This window comes from Drosophila guanche, unplaced genomic scaffold, assembly GCF_900245975.1.
Source record: "Drosophila guanche unplaced genomic scaffold, DGUA_6, whole genome shotgun sequence".
NCBI lineage: Eukaryota > Metazoa > Arthropoda > Insecta > Diptera > Drosophilidae > Drosophila > Drosophila guanche.
The window spans coordinates 11,842,623-11,860,006 of NW_022995743.1; the positions used below are offsets into that span (position 1 = coordinate 11,842,623).

The following is a 17,384-nucleotide window of genomic DNA, read 5'->3' on the forward strand; positions in this document are numbered from 1 at the left end:
GGCTGCCACCAGGTGGTTCCAGCTGGAAGCTTGGCACGCTTCACACTCGCTTATCGCAGCATATCCTAGCCTTTAGGGTGTGAGAGCTAGTCTCGGAAATACACGCCAGCGGTTAAACAACAGCAACAACAACAGATAGTTGATTCATTTTGTTTTTTTTTTCAAACCGAACCCAACCGAACCAATGTGGTGGCAGCCAGCAGCAGCAGGAGAGTGCCGAGATCGCACCATGTGTTGGTTCTTCCGCCAATTGCAGACGCTACACGGGAGCGGGGCACCGCCTACAAGTGCCAGAAATAGATGGATCTGAGAATGGAGAAGATGAGTGCACAAAAAGGAGGATTCTCTCGTCACTCTCCACAGAAGTGCTCTAATTGTGCTACAGATCGGACGTCGTTCGTTGATTTCGTGTTTGCTTTCGGTTTAGCTTCGGTTACGGAATTAACTTTCATATTATACGATTCCCAATCCATACAGTTTTGTTGATTATATCCACATTTTGAAGAGTGATTTTCAGTGATCAGTGATCACATAATGCCACGCAAGAAGCGTTCCTCCAGCCCGATAGATTTCTACGATGAGGACTTTGATGAGGATGCCAGTTCGCAAAGTAAGCAGAAATCCTGTGAAAAGAAAAGGCAGTTACAGTCATAAATTACCTTGTTTAGGCTCCCAACCTCCAGTGCAACGGAATGCAGCAAATGCCCGGGAACGGATGCGTATGCGAGTCCTGTCAAGTGCATACGGACGTCTGAAGACCAAATTGCCCAACATTCCGCCCGACACGAAGCTCTCAAAGTTGGACACGTTACGTTTGGCGACGCTCTACATTAAACAGCTAATTACAGCCGTCGAGACGGGCAGCCACAGCCACAGCCATAGCCATAGCCATAGCCACTCGAACAACAGCGGAATGGATGCCCTGGACACGAGTCACATGCCAGAGGCGTCACACGGTGGTGGGGCCAACGTGGGAGGAGGAAGCATAAGCGGAGGCAATTTCCATTTCCACAATGGAGGACACAGCGGCATGGTAAGTGTCACTGCAATAGCAATCTCTCTCGCGATCCGATCCCAGTCCTACTCTGCACAAGTTAAGTGATGTCAGTGGCACCACTTAACGCTGCATTGAGCATGCGTCCATCTGCAGCTGGGCGCCGTCAAATGCCATGCCTGACAGGTGTCATAGGGGATTCCCCAGTGATCGTTCATCATCTTTATCAAATTGGGTATAGCTAGAAGAGTTTTTAGGCCAATTAAATAGGAAGTTAGAACAGGTCAAGGATGATTCGGTTTGTCATATATCTCGCCATCATTTTAACTAGAGCAAAGTTCACGATCTCTATCTCTGCCTTAGGAAAGAGTTATCAAATCTCCGCCAATCTTGGCGGTTTCTCTGATAGTAGAAGCCGTCGGCAGCATATTTCATCCCATATCCGCTGCTCAGTGCAGATTATATAGGACCATTCTAGGCTCCTGGTTTCCTACATTAAATGGATACAAGATGAGGCAATATTCATGCAGTTTTATATTTATTGGGCAACATCTGCTCCGCCGTGGAAGTATTTCCTACTTTCTGTATTCAGAGGTGGGCCACATCGCCTACCCTTCCTCCTGAGCAGGCCAGTCGCGGTGGCAGTCAGAGTCAGTGCGCGGCCCCCCCACTAGAAGAGCGACATTCAAATCACATTTTGTGATTTCAGTTTGCCTTTGCTTTCCTGTAATTCGATACTTTTGTGAATTTCAAAAATATTAAATATGAGTGACAGGCTGGCTCATGGAGACAGTCTGCGGAGAGACCGCGCAGGCAACATTAGTTAGTCTTTGCTTTATTTTTAAAGATGTTCGACTTTGATGCGCCCAAAGTGAATGACATCCAAGGGAAAAGTGTCGCCGCGACGGATCAGAGCAGACCAGACCACGGCCATGCAGAGAAGAACAATTTTCTCATTTGGATAATTGTAATTAAAAGTTGTGTGCCTAACCAGATACTTATTCTTCTCCAAAATGGAGGAGGTTTACACAATCTGTCTGCATAGATTCATGGCATACCGCCTGGCTACTTGTCCAAATAGAAGCAATTGTTTACTCAATTGAATGCGTGAAAATATCAGCAAATATTTCCCCGTCTTGTGCCCATATGGAGGCAGATCTCTCAAATCGTTCCAGTTCTCAGCCCCTTTTCCGTTCCAGCACCCTAATTTATCCCACACTCACGCACGCGCCGCCAAAAGTTGACATGTGAACGCTGACGATCAGCAGCGTCTGCTGGGAATATACGCAACGTAACGTAACGTAACCCGTTGGCTCGGTTTCCCGCGATCCCTTTTCCTACACGCGGCCCTTTATGGGCTGCAATTCGGTGTCTGTGTCTTCTGTCCTCTGTCCGCAAGTGTTTGGCTGGGCTGTTTATGTTTTTATAGATTCGTTAATGAGGCTGTTATTGTTGATCTATGAAAACATTTCCAAGAGGAGCCACTAAAAACAATCAAAGTTGTATAAACAAACAAAGGCGCTGCTGTCGTTGTCGGTTGTCGTCATATTGTTCCATATATAGCGGTTCCATGCGGTTTTCCTCTGCCTCTATGATTTATGAAAACATCCACAACCACATTTCCTTTCAGAGCTGGCCCTTTGAGTTCCATCAGAGCAATCGCAGCCTGCCATTTGGCTCCTCCGCCTCCCGCATGGACTGGCAGTCGCTGCAGGCCCAGTCCTATCCCAAGCCCGCACGCATCGAGTTGGACATTCCGGCCGATCTCAGTTACGCCCAGTTGCAGGAATCGCATGGCCACTGGTACCATTCGGAGATGCATCAGATGGAGGTGACGGCCACTATCAATGGATGCGCCTATGAAACCGCCACAGCGGGAATGGGACAGCACCAACGGAGCATAGCAATAGCTACCAGCCATGCCCATGGCTTATAAAATGCATTTAAAATAATAAATGAATGGTGTTCTCACTCAGCTCAAGCCAAATGTAACTTACTAACTAATCGTAATTGTATTAAATCGTGATTTAAATGTACTTTTACTTACAACTAAATAATTAATTCATAACTATTTTAATAGCAAATATATGTCTTTATCAACACTGAATCTTCGCGCCACATTTTGGACACTGACTTTTTCCTATGCTGCAGCCATGGTAATTTGGAGACCCTGGTAAACAGCTGATGGCACAAACAAAGAGATTTTATAAACAAAGCTGATGATATTTCTTTCACGCTCATCCCGAAGCTTGTATGCCCTTAACGAAGCAAGAACAGTCAGTTTCATAGCTAGTAAAATCACAATCAACTATAAATTAAAATTATGGGGCGGGAAAAACGTTTTAGTGGAAATATAAGATTAAAATAGTACAGTATATCAGACTAACAGAACTCGGTGGACGTCCGTCAAAGCCTGAATATGGCAAACCAGTAGTAGAGTATAGCCATCGCGTATTTACGAGATAACAAGAAGTGCAAGTGGATTTACTCACAAATATCTTGAAACACAATAAATTACATGTATTCGAGTACATACAGTGCGACGCGGTTAAAGTTCACGTTCGGGAGCTGGGAGTCGCGATTAGATTTCGAATACGCTTTAGAAGTGCAGCTAATCGGAATTAATGTTTGTCCACTCCACACAGTTATTAGTTACTAGTAGCACGGGTAGCACTCAACAAGCACTTAAAAGTTGTTTCTTTAGTTAGTCAGTACGCGCTCTCCGACGAGGACGGAAGCTTTATTGGCTGTGCACACGCGAATCCAAGCCCGGGGAATCGAGAACCTGTTTTAGCCATCGACCAGTACGAGACCTGCATCGAAATGCCATCCAAGGAAGTGAATCCCGATCTGCTAAAGGAGCGCCAAACAGCTACCTTTGATCCCCATGAGTTTTCGGTGTTCTGGGCTGGTGGCGAGGAGAGATACAAAGAGAAGAAAAGCCTTGGTAAGTCTCCGCTCTCATAAAACAGATACACTCGTACCCACATACATGTGAGCATGTGTAATTGCTCGTTTGCTTGTATGGGTGGGGTACCCAGTGCCATTCACTGAAGAAATAAAAAATTAACCGGTCGGTTAATAGCTGTACTCCCCAGCTCTAGCCAAGCTTGGCGCAATCCAATCGCGTTTCAAAATCTCCAGCGCCTTAAAAATTGTGCCAGAAGCATGACGCAGCAGAAAAATACATTAATTATTTAAAACTGATAAACTAAATCTGGACTCGATGAAGAAATTCTTATCAGCAATGCAATTGTGTGGGTTTGTGTTTTCTCTCTGCACAAAATCTTTTATCAGAGTCTTTGTCTTGATAAGCTGCTTCTTCGGCCTATCCATTCATTAGTTTAGTGCACGCTTTTGCCTAGTTCATTAATTATGTACGTTTTTCAAAAGACGAACAGACCACTAAAACAGAATCGTAACCTTTAGGCCAAATTATCTCCAGCTAGAGCAGCTCCAGCAGCCACACTCAGCGGGTGTTAATCTTTGCACCAGCTTTGCACTTTGGCAGCTATTTCTTGATAAATCAGAATAGCCGTGTACTTTGGAATCCTATAACGTAGGAACATGTTTGGAGCTGCTCTTATTTAATCTATTTATAAAGCCACTTGAAATAACTCTATGGCAAATCGCTGATACTATGCTTATCTGGCAGGTTTGGCATAATAAATGGCAAAAGGACAACTTTGCTAACATCGATCGGTTGATAAGAAATGAAATCCATCATTAAAACTTTTATTTATCGCTAATCTTTAAATAGAAAAAATATTCCTCGAGGACCCGGAACTAAAGGATGACCTACCAATCTCTTACATGTCGCACAAGGAGCTGTACGAGCACAGTCTACGAAAGGCTTGCATCATTGGCGAGAAGATACGAAAACTGCGCGCAGACGGCGAGGATGGCGTCGATACCTACAAGTAATTAATCCATTAATAATCCCATTAATCATCATAGCTTCTACATAGTTCCCTTGGCTATTTTCTAGTGCGCTGCTTGGTGGCTCTCTGGGCGCTGCCATATTGAAGGAGGGCAATCCTTTGAGCCTACACTATGTGATGTTTGTGCCCACCATCATGGGTCAAGGCACCATGGACCAGCAGGTGGAGTGGCTGAGCAAGGCATGGGACTGCGAGATTATTGGCACCTATGCACAAACAGAGCTGGGACATGGAACCTTCTTGCGGGGCCTGGAAACTCGGGCTGACTACGATGCCAGAACCCAGGAGTTTGTCATAAACACGCCCAGTCTTAGTGCCTACAAGTGGTGGCCAGGAGGCTGTAAGTAGACCACAACCAAGCGATAATCGATTTCAAATTAACAACGTTTCCATTCACAGTGGGTCATACGGCAAACCATGCTGTTGTGGTGGCCCAGCTGTACACCAAGGGCGAGTTCCGTGGCCTTGCGCCGTTCATCGTCCAGCTAAGGCACTCAGACACTCACAAGCCTCTGCCCGGCATCGACATCGGGGACATTGGTACGAAACTGGGCATGAAATCGGTGAACAATGGCTACCTGGGTCTGAAGAATGTCCGCGTTCCTCTGAACAACATGCTGATGAAGAATCAACAGGTTCTGCCCGACGGCACCTATGTGGCGCCAAAGAACAGCGTTCTCACCTACGGAACAATGGTATTGGATAAATTTGCTTTAATATTCTTGCTTTAATATTCATCTTATAATTCCAGATGTTTGTTCGGTGCGCTCTGATTCGCGACACAGCTCTGAGCCTGGCCAAGGCTTCTACCATTGCCACAAGGTACGCGGCGGTACGTCGACAGAGTCCCATAGATCCGAATCAGCCGGAGCCACAGATCATGGACCACACCACACAGCAACTAAAGCTGTTCCCCCAAATAGCCAAGTCGATTGTGTTCAAGACCACCGGTGACGGCATTTGGAACATGTACAACGTCCTGTCGGGGGAGATCGAACAGGGTAACCTGGATCGCCTGCCCGAGATGCATGCCCTGTCCTGCTGCCTGAAAGCCATCTGCAGTGCTGACGCTGCCGCTGGTGTGGAGACCTGCCGTCTGTCCTGTGGCGGACACGGCTACATGGACTGCTCCAACTTCCCGACCATATACGGCATGACGACAGCTGTCTGCACGTACGAGGGTGAAAACACAGTAATGTTGCTTCAGACTGCCCGATACCTGGTTAAGGTATACGGCCAGGCGTTGAACGGAGAGAAGCTGGTGCCAACAGTGGCCTACATCAACGACGCGCTGAGGGAAAGAGAGTTTGTCAATTTCGATGGTTCGCTGGAATCCATTGTCAAGGCGTTCCAATTTGTGGCTGCCAAGTAAGTAAATCCTCTGATCTGCTGTGGAATCTATCCATCAATATTTTGTCATTACAGCAAAATCCGAATTGCCTATGAGCAGATTGAGCAACGTCGTAAACAGGGTCATAGCACCGAAACGGCAGCTAATCTGAGCGGAACCTTTTTGACGGCAGCGGCAGACGTAAGTCAAAATCACAATTGTAGTTGCACCATTAAAAATCCAAACAATTTAATGTATGCAGCTCCATGGACGCGCCTTCCTGGCCGAGTCAGCCTATAAGGAACTGCTGGCTGTGTCACGACAGGTCTCGCCAGCGCTGGCCGATGTGCTGAAGGTGGTGCTAGAACTGTACTTGGTTGATGCCTGCCTCAATCGTATTGGCGACTTCTTGCGAGTAAGACTTGCAATTGTTGTTAGTTCTGAACATTTTAATTAACTTTTAAATGCTTCCAGTTCATCAATATCACCGACAAAGATGTCACAACGTTGGAGATTCGCCTGCAAAACTGCTTGAGGCAATTGCGACCAAATGCCGTCACCTTGGTGGACAGTTTCGATTTGCATGATCGCGTTCTGGACTCTGTACTGGGGGCGTACGACGGCAATGTGTACGAACGCATATTCGAGTCGACCAAAAAGAATCCGCTCAACAAGGAGCCTGTGAACGAAGCATTCCACAAGTACCTGAAACCCTTCATGAAGGCACACCTCTAAATACATAAATACACTCATTATTAAAGGGGCCACATGCCCCGCTATTGTTACTCGTGTTAATATTCTATTGTTGTGCAGTTGAAGCTAGGCTGTAAAGTTATACTCGTACGAATAAATAAACCATTTTTTAGGTATTCTACAAAAGCAGCTTGTGTGGTCGTATAGCTTAACTTAATCGTTTTATTAGCGGTTACTATACTGACAGAGTTGAAAGTGGCTAGATAGATGGATAGAGAGTGTCCCATTGTGTTTACTTCATTCAATTATGAACGGACAATGTCTGGTGCCACTTGTGTTTATGACGACGTACTTGACGGGTTCTTTGAGTTGCGCAGGGCATACAGACGCCTCAGCAAACGGTTGCCAGTAAGGAATGTGAATATTGCGATGGGTATCAGGAGGCGCAGGGTCTGGAACATGTTCAGTTGCAGCCAGAAGACAAAGAACAGAAGCAGAATACCGCCAAAGCCCACGTGAAAGCCGATTGTGCTCGGTGCCAGAGTGAAGTTGGAGACATTAACGCCCAGCTTGCCCCAGAAGATAAAGAGCAGGACCAACGGGGTAATGCAGAGTCCAGTGAATATGTCGGACACAATACGTGGCGGCCGCTTGTCTGGCACCCGGAATTGATGCACAATCTCAGGCCTGGGTCCTGAAGGAGTTTTCGATTTGACTTCTGCAAAAAAGGAGTAACATGTTTGTAAGTTACACTCTGAATAGTTAAGGCATTGCCCACATACCTCTATCCTCGTTGAATTTCAGTTGAATCTCAGCCACCAGCCATTCGAAGGAGTTGGAAAGCGAAGCATCACCCACAGTCAGGTAGATGTTGTACGTGCCACTCTGGTAGTTGAAGTTTTTGCCATTGCTGCCAATGTCCATGTCAAATTTGTAGGCCTTGCTGCTGTCCTGCTCTGCCACAAAGATAATCTCCTTGTCCGTTGCCTTGTTGTAGAGACGCACAAATGCTTGGTGGACGGCGAGTGGCTTGTTGTTGGACTCCTCTACCAATACGGTCCTCAGCAGCAGCTTTTGGGTGGTGTCCGCCGACAGGGTCTCCTTCAGCTTGCTGGGATACGTGACGCTTTGCTTACGCGTGGCAGCACTGGCATCCGATTCGGCAATGCCAATCTCGAGAGACTGCACCTTGACGCGTCCGAGTACTTTGAATTGCAGTGACTGCGTGTAAACGCCATCGGCACTCAGTTCGGCCTCATAGACGCCACGAACTGGCTTCAAGCTCGCCAAATCGGCCACATAGGTGGTCTTGTCTGAGGACTTCGAAGTCACTGTGATTTTCTCAGCCAGCACAGAATTATCCTTCTTGTTGAACACCTTGGCAGCGATGACCTTCAGGGCGGGGGACAGCGGCTTGCCGAGCAAATCAACAATTGCAATGTACAGCGCGGGTGCCTGAGCGTCCAACTGGCCGTTTCCGATCAGCTGCACACAGACTGGAGCAATCTTTTCGGAAGCCCCAATGGTCTTCAATGCCTCAATCAATACGTGCGCTCCCTTAGCGGACTGCACCGAACGGCGACTCAGGAAATAGTTGGCGAACTTGACAGCCTGTGCGGCACTGACTGGTGCTGGCTTGTTGTAGGCCTTGGCAACGCCGAAGGCTCCGTTAATGATCAAGGACGTGATACTTAAGCCTCCCTCGAACTGAAGGAGCTTGCCGTCCACCTCATCCGCCTGGACAATAGCGTCTTCAACGCGATTTGCAATGAACTCGGCACCGCTGCCCAGCTGAACAGCCACATTGAAACCGTAGCCCAGACCAGTGAGTGTGTCGTCCTTCTTCAGCAGCTCCTGGAGTCGCTTTACAACCTTCGCCTGAGTAGCCTCGCTGACCTGCACACCTAGTGCTTTGTGTGTGACTAAGCGATAGTAAATCTCTTGAGTGCTGCCTAGCTCGGAGTCCAGCGAACTGTAGACCTTCGAGAGCAGGGCTTCTTCAAGTTTCGCCGAGCAGCCGAGGTTCTTGCTAGCACCAATGTAATAATAGTCCTTTTCGAAGCTCTGAAACCGAAAACCAAGGCGATGATTCATGGTGCAGTGCAAATTTGTGAAGTACTCACGTTCAACTTGGATTCCTCATGCAGGGCCGCTATCTTCTTACACAGCGGTTCCTTCTGGGTGGCATCGGTCAATTGAATGTTTAGGCTGGAGAAAAATATGGCTTGCAGATCATTGGAACCGAATCCCTCCACAAAGACTTTTTGCAGGCGGGTGAGATCCTTTGTGCCCAAATGGCTGTCCACGGTACGTGTGCTCCACGTTGGCGCACAGGCGCATAGTACGCAGAAGAGCGTCAGACCTGCAATATAACATGGCCATGAGAATTACAAGTTCGAGGGGCAGCAAGAACATCACATCGCCGGCAATCGCCTAACCACGAAAATCAGACAGAGACAGAACGACAATATCGAAGCCGGCGTTTGCTATGCCAGTGGCCGAAACCCTTTATCTGCGGGCACATCTGCAGCAAACTCTACGTACCTAGCTTCAACATTTTCCTATGTTGTGTTTGCGTTCAACAACTTTGCTTATATTCTACAAGGAAAACAAATAAAAATCGCTCAAAATAGCCAGCACCGCCTGTCTTCAGCTTCGATATTCACAGACACGTCAGCGGCACAGTGTTGCCAATTTAGCTATTTTCCCACTAGCTCTAGCTAGTGAGAACTGCCAAATGCGTGATATATATTATAAAATAGCGGGTAGCGGGAATTATAGCCGTTTGTTGCATATGTGCACTACGCACTACACCGGGAAGATAAATGCTGCCATAATGTGACAGAAGAAGGGAAGAAAGGGACAAATCTTACTTACTCAAGTAAATAACGTTTGAACACTCAAGGGTTGTTTTAGCTGTCAACCATTTCTAGCTTTTTTATCACCCGAAGAATTGGCAACACGGCAGCGGCAGTGGTGCAAAATCATCGATAGTAGTATCGAAACATGGAACCAAATACTGTCAAGTGTCGAAAGGGGCCATTATTCTGTGGACTACTTAAAAATAATTAAATTCCCTTTTGAACACAGACATCTGTAAATCAAATGCGTTGCTTTTAAATAACCCAACATATTCCCTGTCATCAGGATCATTTTGCTGACAAATTCTGCGGATGCAAGTGTGACCATGCACAAAATACAAAAACACCAGAGCCATCGATAGTCAGAACATATGTAAGTATATTTGAAACAAATTAATTTAACGACAACGCAAATTTTTCTACTCTTGAAAAATTGTAATTCATCATTCTCGGATCGCTGAAAGGCGGTAAAAAAATACATGATAATGATCAATTCCGTAGTAAGCATGTACCTCCCTATGGGGCAAACTTTTCGGTGCACTCTTGAATGGGTCGTGTGATCAAGTACTTCTTTTTGAATGTCTTTGTTGGATCGCCATCATGGTTCCATAGAGTTATGGCCGTGGTACAGTAAACCGGATACTTGTTGACCAGAATTTCCTTTCTTTCCTCATTCTCCGGTGGTATATCCTTACAATAAACATCAAAATACTCAGTGGTGTTCACACCCAAGTCTTCAGTGGCCGACGCTTTACGGTTATACTCGGCAAACAGCTCCTGCCACAGGAACTGCTCCATGCGGTTGGCACGTGTGGCTGCAACCCAAACGTTAGTGTCTACGACACAAGAATAGATCTTTCTTACTCACGCAAAACCTTGTTTATTTTGGGCGGTCCATAGCTGATCTGCGACTCGGTGAACTCAATGGGGCACGGCCCGCGTGAATTTGGAGGATTCTTAACAGGTTCGGCCATTCTAATGGCTGCTGTGTATAACCGTAACTTTTTTTTTATTAAAACTAACGAGAATAATTTATTATGATTCTAGCAACAATATGACAATAAAAATACTTAAGGACTAGCCTACTTGTTCGACCAAACAACAACCGGTACCGGGCACCAGGCAACGACAGGTACTAGTGTCTAGGCAACAGATGTCTCTGGTTCCGAGACTGGTGGCGCATCGTCTTCTACGATAAGGGATACATCCCTGGGTCTCAGTATGCAATAGTAGACTATGAGCGTGGCCACGAACAGAATACCGCTGTAAAGTATCCACTCTGCGATGAAGCCGAACCACCAGGACTCGAATACTTCGTTGCCATACCAAATGGACGTCATGGCGATGTTCTCGACCAGCGTCAGCACTAGGAAACCGCCATACCAGAGCCGAATGCTCTTGAAGCACACGCGAAACTCAAGCAGCACAAAGATGTAGATGTAGGCCAGTAGCAGATAGAACAGCGTGCGGTTCCAGCTGCCACGACAGCGTGTCTCCAGGGCCAGGCACGCCAGCATCAGAGCATAGTGCACGCCCAAAACAATGAAGAAGGCACGTGGATAGAAGACGCAGAACGTGGAAAGTGCTAACATCCGCATCGTGATGAAGGCAATCCAGCCGAAAAAGGCCACGGTGCGGCCGGCAAAGTCGTCCTGCTGAATGCCATTCACGATTTTCGTGGGCCGCGGGAAGTAGAAGTCCACGACATCCTTGGGCGTCAGCGGGCTGCCATTTGGCATCTGTGCTCCTGGTGATCGTGCCACCAGCGGACTACGCTCCTCATCGGGCTTCTCGTTTACACGACCTATAAGCAGCTTGGGCGGACGTGGTACATGCTCCTTGATGTACAGTTGCGCATTGATCAGCAGCATATCCTTGAACGTTTCCAGCTGCGAGAGCGGTCTGGTCACCCGACGACTCCGCCGGTGATCGTTGTCCGACGCGGTTCGTCGCAGATCTGGAGCTGGAGGACCATCAGCAGAGGGCGTTAGCACTGGCAGTTCTGGCGGTGCTGTGACCGGCGGTGGAGGTGGTGGCGGAGTTTCGGGCACTGTGTCCAGCACCTCAATGGTGTCCAGATCCCCGAGCTCTTTCTGCCACAGCCGCAGCTTCGGTCTCGTCACCTGCAGCTTGTCATCGTCGGTGGCATTGCCTTTGGGTCCGCTGTGCAGCAGCGCCTTCGTCTCGAGCTGCTCCAAAGCTTCATTGTCGACCTCATCTTCACCCCGCAAGTGCACCTCGTGCGTTGCCACGCCTTGTGCCGAATCTATCGGCTGGCGTGCATGAAAGTTGGCCATGATCCGCTCCGACTCCGGAAAGCTGGCGATTGTGCGTTCCGACTCACGTTTCTTGCGCTCGGCATCGCAGCACAGGCGCTCGTTCTGCTCCAGCTGGCAGCGATGCGACTCAACCTGCTGTGGCGTGGCCCAGGGATAATGGCGACCCACGCGACGCTGGCTCTCAATGCGCTGGTAGCTGGTCGTTATGGCAGCCAAATCGATGGCCGAGAAGACCAGGGACAATGCTTGCACAGCGGCTGCAAAGGAAATGGATTGACATGGAGGCAATGTGAAGCCAGCAACCTACTCACAGGTCTCATAGTTGCGGAACAGATCCTGCTCGAGCATAAAGTATAGCTGCAGGATTATTTGAGGCGCTGCCTGGGCGTAGGCTTGGATCAGCAGATAAAGCTCAATGCTGGAGGTTTGAGTCGCCTTCTCCAAGCACTTCATGCGCTCCACATCGTCGTCGTCGTGGAAGAGAGCCTCAACGGACCAAAACAAGCGCATTGTGAACCTTACAGAGAAAACAGTCAGTGTCAGCACGGCCTTGACTCAAATATCCATCCACCTACCTGTACACCACAAAAAAGGGAAACAGAATAAGCCGCAGCAAACCATTGCCAAGGGCAAGGCACTTGTTCTGATTGGAGCTGGCGCTGCTACGCTGTTCCCGCGATGTAATCACCAGCAGGAATGTGAGTAAGGGCGGCACGAGCACCAGCACCAGTGTGCCAGCTCCATAGCCCACCGCATGCTGTCGGAAGTGCTGGTAGCTGAGTGCCAAATCCGATGCAGTCTGAGCAATGTACACCAGCAGCGCCAGACATGTTGGCACTATGTAGGATACGTAGATGCGTGTGCGACTCCGCACTGTATAGCCGAGTATGTGTGGCGGTGGACTGGCGGCATGTCCCACCTCCATTGCAATGATGTTGATGTCACCTGCGGTATGTGGATGGATTCCCCTTTGATTTTGTCGTTAGCTTCGCTTTTCTTACACCTGCAGCTTGCGAAATGCGTGCTGACACTGACCCGCTCAGAGGCTATGAGTAACCGCCGCTCTCCCAACATCGCTTGCCCCCTTATCAGTGGGTAGGGCTGTGGACCAAGATAAGATAATTGCCAACGTTTGTGTGGTGAGTAAATGGCAGTTTGCTTTCAGACTAAAAGCAGACCACTGAATGCATTCATTTAATTGAATTTTTGAATTTATTTCTTTTGAATTTGAGAGAGATTTATAATTAGAATACTCGTGTTTAGGTTTACATTACTGGCACCTAGGAATCGTACCAGGTTTTCTTCATCCAATTGGAAGGCTTGCACGGCTCGTCGAGCACCACAAAGGCACCCGGCGGATCCCTTTGGCTGCCATTTTGCTGTTTGCCACGCCGACCGCCCGCGTACTTGGGATTACCTTCGATGATCGACGATTTATCGCGGCAATTGGCCGCATTTTGCATCACGGAAGACCGCCTGCCGTATCGGGCTGGTTTCTTGGAATCGTTGCCACCCACATCCTGAAAGTTGGAGGCCACTGGCTGCGGCTCCTTCGCCAGACGTTGGCGCGAGGTTCTTCGCTTGTGTGAGACCTGCTGCGGATGCTGCTGTCGCGCTTCCAGCGATGAATCCGAACTCTTGCGAAGGTTGCCAACGACATCGTATTCCCGAGGTCGTTCTCTCAGCTGATAATTGTACTGAGCCCGTCGATACTCTGGCGTGGCGACCACCTCCGATGGCGGCACTGTGGTGCAGGTGGCAGGTTCGGGCTCTGCCTGATGATATTGCTTATCGGTGGAGGAGCCAATGCTGACATTGTGCACGCCCGAGTGTGGCAGACGGAAGGAGGAGGCCGGCTTGTGCACAACCGGACGGGAGCGTGGAAAATCCAAGTAATTATTGCGATACTCGGGATTAAATTCGATTTTGCCCCGCAGGCGTAAAAACGGCTCTCGGGCCTTGCCCCGCTCGGGCATTTCGGTGATTTGCGGGTCTCGGAAGCTCTCGTGGTATTCGGGAATCTCTCGGGTGAACTCGCCCCGAGGCCGCAGGTGATCGTCCGTCTTGAGTGATTTCTCTTTGGCCATGTGCTTGGGTGGGTCGATGAATTTGTCGCGATACTCTGCCACATCGGGCGCATGGCTGTGCCTAGGATCGCTGCCCCGCTCTGAGCCGGATACGTGCAGGTTATCGTCCTTCTTGATGGGCGCACTCTTCGAGTAGTTGGCGTACATCTTGAAGCTGTCCTTGTACTCCGGCACGGCCACAAAGTCCCCTTGGATCTTGATGTTGCTCATCTGCGGTATGGAGTGAGCCTTTTCCGGAAACTGCTGCACAAACTGTCGCTTGTATTCGGACGGCTCGGGCTGGTGATCCACGGCCTGGGCGCGCATCTGCAGGTGACAACGCTGCTGCTCCTGGGCGGCCACATCGCGCTTGAACTTCTCGGAGGCCAAGCTTCTGGATGCCGCCTGGCTCTCATCGAGGAACATTTCACGCGGTAGGATCTTTGTGCCTGCGTCCAGCATGGGCGCCATCAGATAGGAGGACTTTTTCATGCTGCTCTCGCCATCGGCGTCTCCGCCCAGCTGCAGATTCTCTGGATTGCGTACGGGATAGCTACGGGAACTTCCAGGAATACCGATTAATTTTTGACCAAGGAAATCTTTACAGATTTCACTTACAATTTGAGATCTTCGGGCGTGTACCAGTGATATTTGTCTTGGTGCTCCGTCAGCAGCTGCATGAATCCCTCCAGATGCAGCGATGTCGCGCGCCTCAGCAATGTCCTGGGTCTGGATTGGCCGGCAATGCCGTGGCAGTGATAGTGCCGTCGGTACTCAGACTTTAGCGAGCCAAACGACACCACAGGCTCATCGCTATTGTGGAGACAAACGTTGCTCTGGGTGTGCAGCTGGACAGGCTGGCGGCGGCGGAAGTACTTGAGATCGTCTACGGCTATATACTCGTGCGGATGCTTGATGTTGAACCGACTGAGATCGCCGTGCTTCTGGCTGGCTGTAAGATCGGGCTCGGAGAAGGAGCGATTCCAGCCAAAGTCGGCATCAAAGCTGCAAAAGAGAACAGAAAAAAAGTGGATAGCAAGTCAGAATATGTCTGCGTACATCCGAATCGTCTAGTCTTTAGAGCAGAACTGAATAGAAAAACTTTTAGCCATTCTTCATTCGACCGTTGGCGTTGGCAGCACAACCAAAATAACAGACGAGGGCGAGTCCTTTAATAATGGGGGCACCTAATGCCTTCCCTCAACAATTGCAAATGTCGGAGTCTCCCGCTTAGAGTCTAGCCAGTCAGCCAGTGAAGGCATTTCCACCCACCCATCAGCCATGACGTGCCATGGCAAATGTTGCTAGGCAAAAGGCAAAAACTAAACTGAAAGAATAAGGAAAATGCATGAGAAATTGATGCAAATTGGAAAATTGTCTATTTGATATGTCTGAGGCAGTACAAAGGTTGCCAAAAGTAAAGATTCCCTAACCCATGCTACATTCCAATCGATGTCAATCAATAGCACCACGGACTGGAGCTCTGTGTTGTTGTTATCCCTGACAACGCCCCCACACAACACTCACACGATAATCCCAATACGGAAATGGGTGTTTGTCGAGCCATTGTCAAGGACTCGAGGCATTAAAAATGCACGACAGGATGTCCACCCCCAACTAATGGTGGGGCCTGGGGTTAGTGCAACCGCAAGACACCTGTTGCCCTTAATGCATATTCTTGGCGTCTGAAAGGGTCGCCCTGTCGCACTCTCGAGCGTGTAGAAATATGGCAGACTCGGGCTAATGGATGGCTGCCAAAATGTTTCATATTCTGTAGCCCAAATTCTGTTGCATGTCGAGGGAGTGTGCGTGCCTTTCCTGGCTGCCTGACTGACTAGCAGCCCAAACAGCAACGGAAACAGACAGAAGCATTAAAGGGCTAGGCGAAAGGCGAGCAAATCATGTCGGTCTGCGTCTGACCCAATTCATGCCGACTACTTAAAGGAAAGGGGCGCCAGCCAGTCCTGCTTGAGTTTGCCGACTAATCTTGACAATGCCAAATGACCTTTGGCTATTTTTAATCGCGCTACCAGTGGCGGCAACCCATTTAAATATGCTAATCAGAGCTGGCTAACTTTGTGCCCCATTCCATGGAACACCCTGTGCCGGTTGGGTGCGGTAGGGCAAGGTACATAATTACAGTTGCAGATTTATGACGCTTTAATTGCTGTTACAAATGCCAGTCACGCCACACGGCGCGTATACGTATTGCAATAAACAAGAATGCAGCAACTTATGCTAGCCATAAACAAGACATGAACGCCAAGGTCAGTACAGAACAACGCTTTATACTTTTATGATACTTATTCCTAAGCAGAAGCGTCTCCTTACCCGTCGTTGCTTTTCCAGTCATAAGCTATCGCCATGGCTGTGTCGGGGTTTTGGGGGGATTGGAGTTTATGGACTGCACTTTAATTGAACACATTAGTTGGGTTTGCACTTTAATGGAACAGTTTCAAGCACTCTGCGGGGGGTGTCTGTCTGCACACCAGACCGGACGCGACGACCAGTGGCAGACCACGGCTGTGCCTGCTCCATGCCGTACCGAACCGAACCGAAAATGACGCCATTCAAGCGCAGCTCGCCGAACCACAACTTGACCGCTCAGATCGTAAATCCCAACTGAAATAGTGGAAAGAAGTTTGCCAGTTTTTCGCACGCCAACTTCCAAAAGGGCTGGCCGCCCAGCGCTTCTTCCACGGCGACTGACGGTGTCACTTTTGTTTTTCGCCTGGCACGCGGAATGCCACTGGCGGAATGGTGTGGGACTGTAGAGGGTGTCGACTGGTGCGAAATAATAACAGCGAAAATAGGAAAAGGTTTTCATGTTTGGGTTATTTATAAACTCCCAGAGGGTAGAGGAAAGCTTCTTCGATCAGTCTCCCTTTTGCTTTTGCCATTTGTTTAGCGGGTATCTCGTAGTCGGAATACGGCACTGCAGCATTTTCTGCATGTTGCATGTTGGAGTGGGGCGCTTGACTCCAAGTGCTATTACATGCCATCGAGCAGTTTGTAGCTTCATGGCACTCCTCTTTCAGTTGCCAGCTGCCAGCTGCAGTTGACTTGAATATAAAATTTGAGTTTTGATTTCAATTTCCACTTCCTCGCTGCACCTGTCAGACGCGAGTTGAGTCTCTTAACCCAGTTTTTGGCAGCTGTGACGCCTCGATAATGAAATCGTGTTTCTGAGTAGCAGCCCTAAAAGAAAACCATAAAGAGG

At 48.8% G+C, this 17,384-nt stretch overlaps 6 protein-coding genes and 1 long non-coding RNA gene across 7 annotated transcripts; 3 read left to right on the forward strand and 4 right to left on the reverse strand.

The window, feature by feature from the left end:
• The first annotated feature begins 204 nt into the window (after positions 1 to 204).
• On the forward strand, positions 205 to 3,101 carry LOC117578773. The gene is made up of 3 exons (XM_034264479.1): positions 205 to 610; positions 669 to 1,033; positions 2,625 to 3,101. The coding sequence occupies exons 1-3, from the start codon at positions 535 to 537 to the stop codon at positions 2,928 to 2,930; spliced, it is 747 nt and encodes a 248-aa protein (XP_034120370.1). The 5' UTR covers positions 205 to 534; the 3' UTR covers positions 2,931 to 3,101.
• Positions 3,102 to 3,546: 445 nt separating this feature from the next.
• Positions 3,547 to 7,147, forward strand: LOC117578771 (probable peroxisomal acyl-coenzyme A oxidase 1). The gene is made up of 8 exons (XM_034264476.1): positions 3,547 to 3,941; positions 4,755 to 4,914; positions 4,983 to 5,275; positions 5,335 to 5,630; positions 5,687 to 6,303; positions 6,361 to 6,466; positions 6,528 to 6,680; positions 6,740 to 7,147. Exons 1-8 carry the CDS (start codon positions 3,818 to 3,820, stop codon positions 6,998 to 7,000), a joined length of 2,010 nt encoding a protein of 669 aa, XP_034120367.1. The 5' UTR covers positions 3,547 to 3,817; the 3' UTR covers positions 7,001 to 7,147.
• Positions 7,148 to 7,160: 13 nt separating this feature from the next.
• Positions 7,161 to 9,652, reverse strand: LOC117578772 (dolichyl-diphosphooligosaccharide--protein glycosyltransferase subunit 2). Its single transcript, XM_034264477.1, has 4 exons — positions 9,503 to 9,652; positions 9,082 to 9,320; positions 7,741 to 9,022; positions 7,161 to 7,676 (listed from the first exon to the last, which is right to left on the reverse strand). Exons 1-4 carry the CDS (start codon positions 9,513 to 9,515, stop codon positions 7,297 to 7,299), a joined length of 1,914 nt encoding a protein of 637 aa, XP_034120368.1. The 5' UTR covers positions 9,516 to 9,652; the 3' UTR covers positions 7,161 to 7,296.
• Positions 9,653 to 10,233: 581 nt separating this feature from the next.
• Positions 10,234 to 10,890, reverse strand: LOC117587036. Its single transcript, XM_034277470.1, has 2 exons — positions 10,688 to 10,890; positions 10,234 to 10,634 (listed from the first exon to the last, which is right to left on the reverse strand). The coding sequence occupies exons 1-2, from the start codon at positions 10,791 to 10,793 to the stop codon at positions 10,336 to 10,338; spliced, it is 405 nt and encodes a 134-aa protein (XP_034133361.1). The 5' UTR covers positions 10,794 to 10,890; the 3' UTR covers positions 10,234 to 10,335.
• Positions 10,891 to 10,931: 41 nt separating this feature from the next.
• Positions 10,932 to 13,142, reverse strand: LOC117587023. The gene is made up of 3 exons (XM_034277444.1): positions 12,674 to 13,142; positions 12,410 to 12,615; positions 10,932 to 12,355 (listed from the first exon to the last, which is right to left on the reverse strand). Exons 1-3 carry the CDS (start codon positions 13,021 to 13,023, stop codon positions 10,962 to 10,964), a joined length of 1,950 nt encoding a protein of 649 aa, XP_034133335.1. The 5' UTR covers positions 13,024 to 13,142; the 3' UTR covers positions 10,932 to 10,961.
• Positions 12,861 to 13,467, forward strand: LOC117587046. Its single transcript, XR_004574032.1, has 3 exons — positions 12,861 to 13,048; positions 13,108 to 13,237; positions 13,362 to 13,467. It is a non-coding gene; the product is annotated as an uncharacterized LOC117587046 (long non-coding RNA).
• On the reverse strand, positions 13,311 to 16,774 carry LOC117587029. The gene is made up of 3 exons (XM_034277457.1): positions 16,496 to 16,774; positions 14,783 to 15,169; positions 13,311 to 14,726 (listed from the first exon to the last, which is right to left on the reverse strand). The coding sequence occupies exons 1-3, from the start codon at positions 16,528 to 16,530 to the stop codon at positions 13,379 to 13,381; spliced, it is 1,770 nt and encodes a 589-aa protein (XP_034133348.1). The 5' UTR covers positions 16,531 to 16,774; the 3' UTR covers positions 13,311 to 13,378.
• Positions 16,775 to 17,384: the final 610 nt, after the last annotated feature.

Bases quoted from the DNA above. Each gene is read 5' to 3' on its own strand.
- LOC117578773 (XM_034264479.1), top strand. From the start codon at position 535: ATGCCACGCAAGAAGCGTTCCTCCAGCCCGATAGATTTCTACGATGAG. The intron at 611-668 runs GTAAGCAGAAAT...TACCTTGTTTAG, and splicing joins TGAGGATGCCAGTTCGCAAA to GCTCCCAACCTCCAGTGCAA. The intron at 1,034-2,624 runs GTAAGTGTCACT...ATTTCCTTTCAG, and splicing joins ATGGAGGACACAGCGGCATG to AGCTGGCCCTTTGAGTTCCA.
- LOC117578771 (XM_034264476.1), top strand. From the start codon at position 3,818: ATGCCATCCAAGGAAGTGAATCCCGATCTGCTAAAGGAGCGCCAAACA. The intron at 5,276-5,334 runs GTAAGTAGACCA...TTCCATTCACAG, and splicing joins CAAGTGGTGGCCAGGAGGCT to TGGGTCATACGGCAAACCAT. The intron at 6,467-6,527 runs GTAAGTCAAAAT...TAATGTATGCAG, and splicing joins TTTTGACGGCAGCGGCAGAC to CTCCATGGACGCGCCTTCCT.
- LOC117578772 (XM_034264477.1), bottom strand. The intron at 9,023-9,081 runs GTGAGTACTTCA...TTTCGGTTTCAG, and splicing joins ATGAGGAATCCAAGTTGAAC to AGCTTCGAAAAGGACTATTA. The intron at 7,677-7,740 runs GTATGTGGGCAA...CCTTTTTTGCAG, and splicing joins GAAATTCAACGAGGATAGAG to AAGTCAAATCGAAAACTCCT.
- LOC117587036 (XM_034277470.1), bottom strand. From the start codon at position 10,793: ATGGCCGAACCTGTTAAGAATCCTCCAAATTCACGCGGGCCGTGCCCC. The intron at 10,635-10,687 runs GTGAGTAAGAAA...TTTGGGTTGCAG, and splicing joins CAAAATAAACAAGGTTTTGC to CCACACGTGCCAACCGCATG.
- LOC117587023 (XM_034277444.1), bottom strand. From the start codon at position 13,023: ATGGAGGTGGGACATGCCGCCAGTCCACCGCCACACATACTCGGCTAT. The intron at 12,616-12,673 runs GTAGGTGGATGG...TTTCTCTGTAAG, and splicing joins CCCTTTTTTGTGGTGTACAG to GTTCACAATGCGCTTGTTTT. The intron at 12,356-12,409 runs GTGAGTAGGTTG...TTTCCTTTGCAG, and splicing joins GTTCCGCAACTATGAGACCT to CCGCTGTGCAAGCATTGTCC.
- LOC117587029 (XM_034277457.1), bottom strand. From the start codon at position 16,530: ATGGCGATAGCTTATGACTGGAAAAGCAACGACGG. The intron at 15,170-16,495 runs GTAAGGAGACGC...TCTCTTTTGCAG, and splicing joins GACTGGAAAAGCAACGACGG to CTTTGATGCCGACTTTGGCT. The intron at 14,727-14,782 runs GTAAGTGAAATC...TATTCCTGGAAG, and splicing joins ACGCCCGAAGATCTCAAATT to TTCCCGTAGCTATCCCGTAC.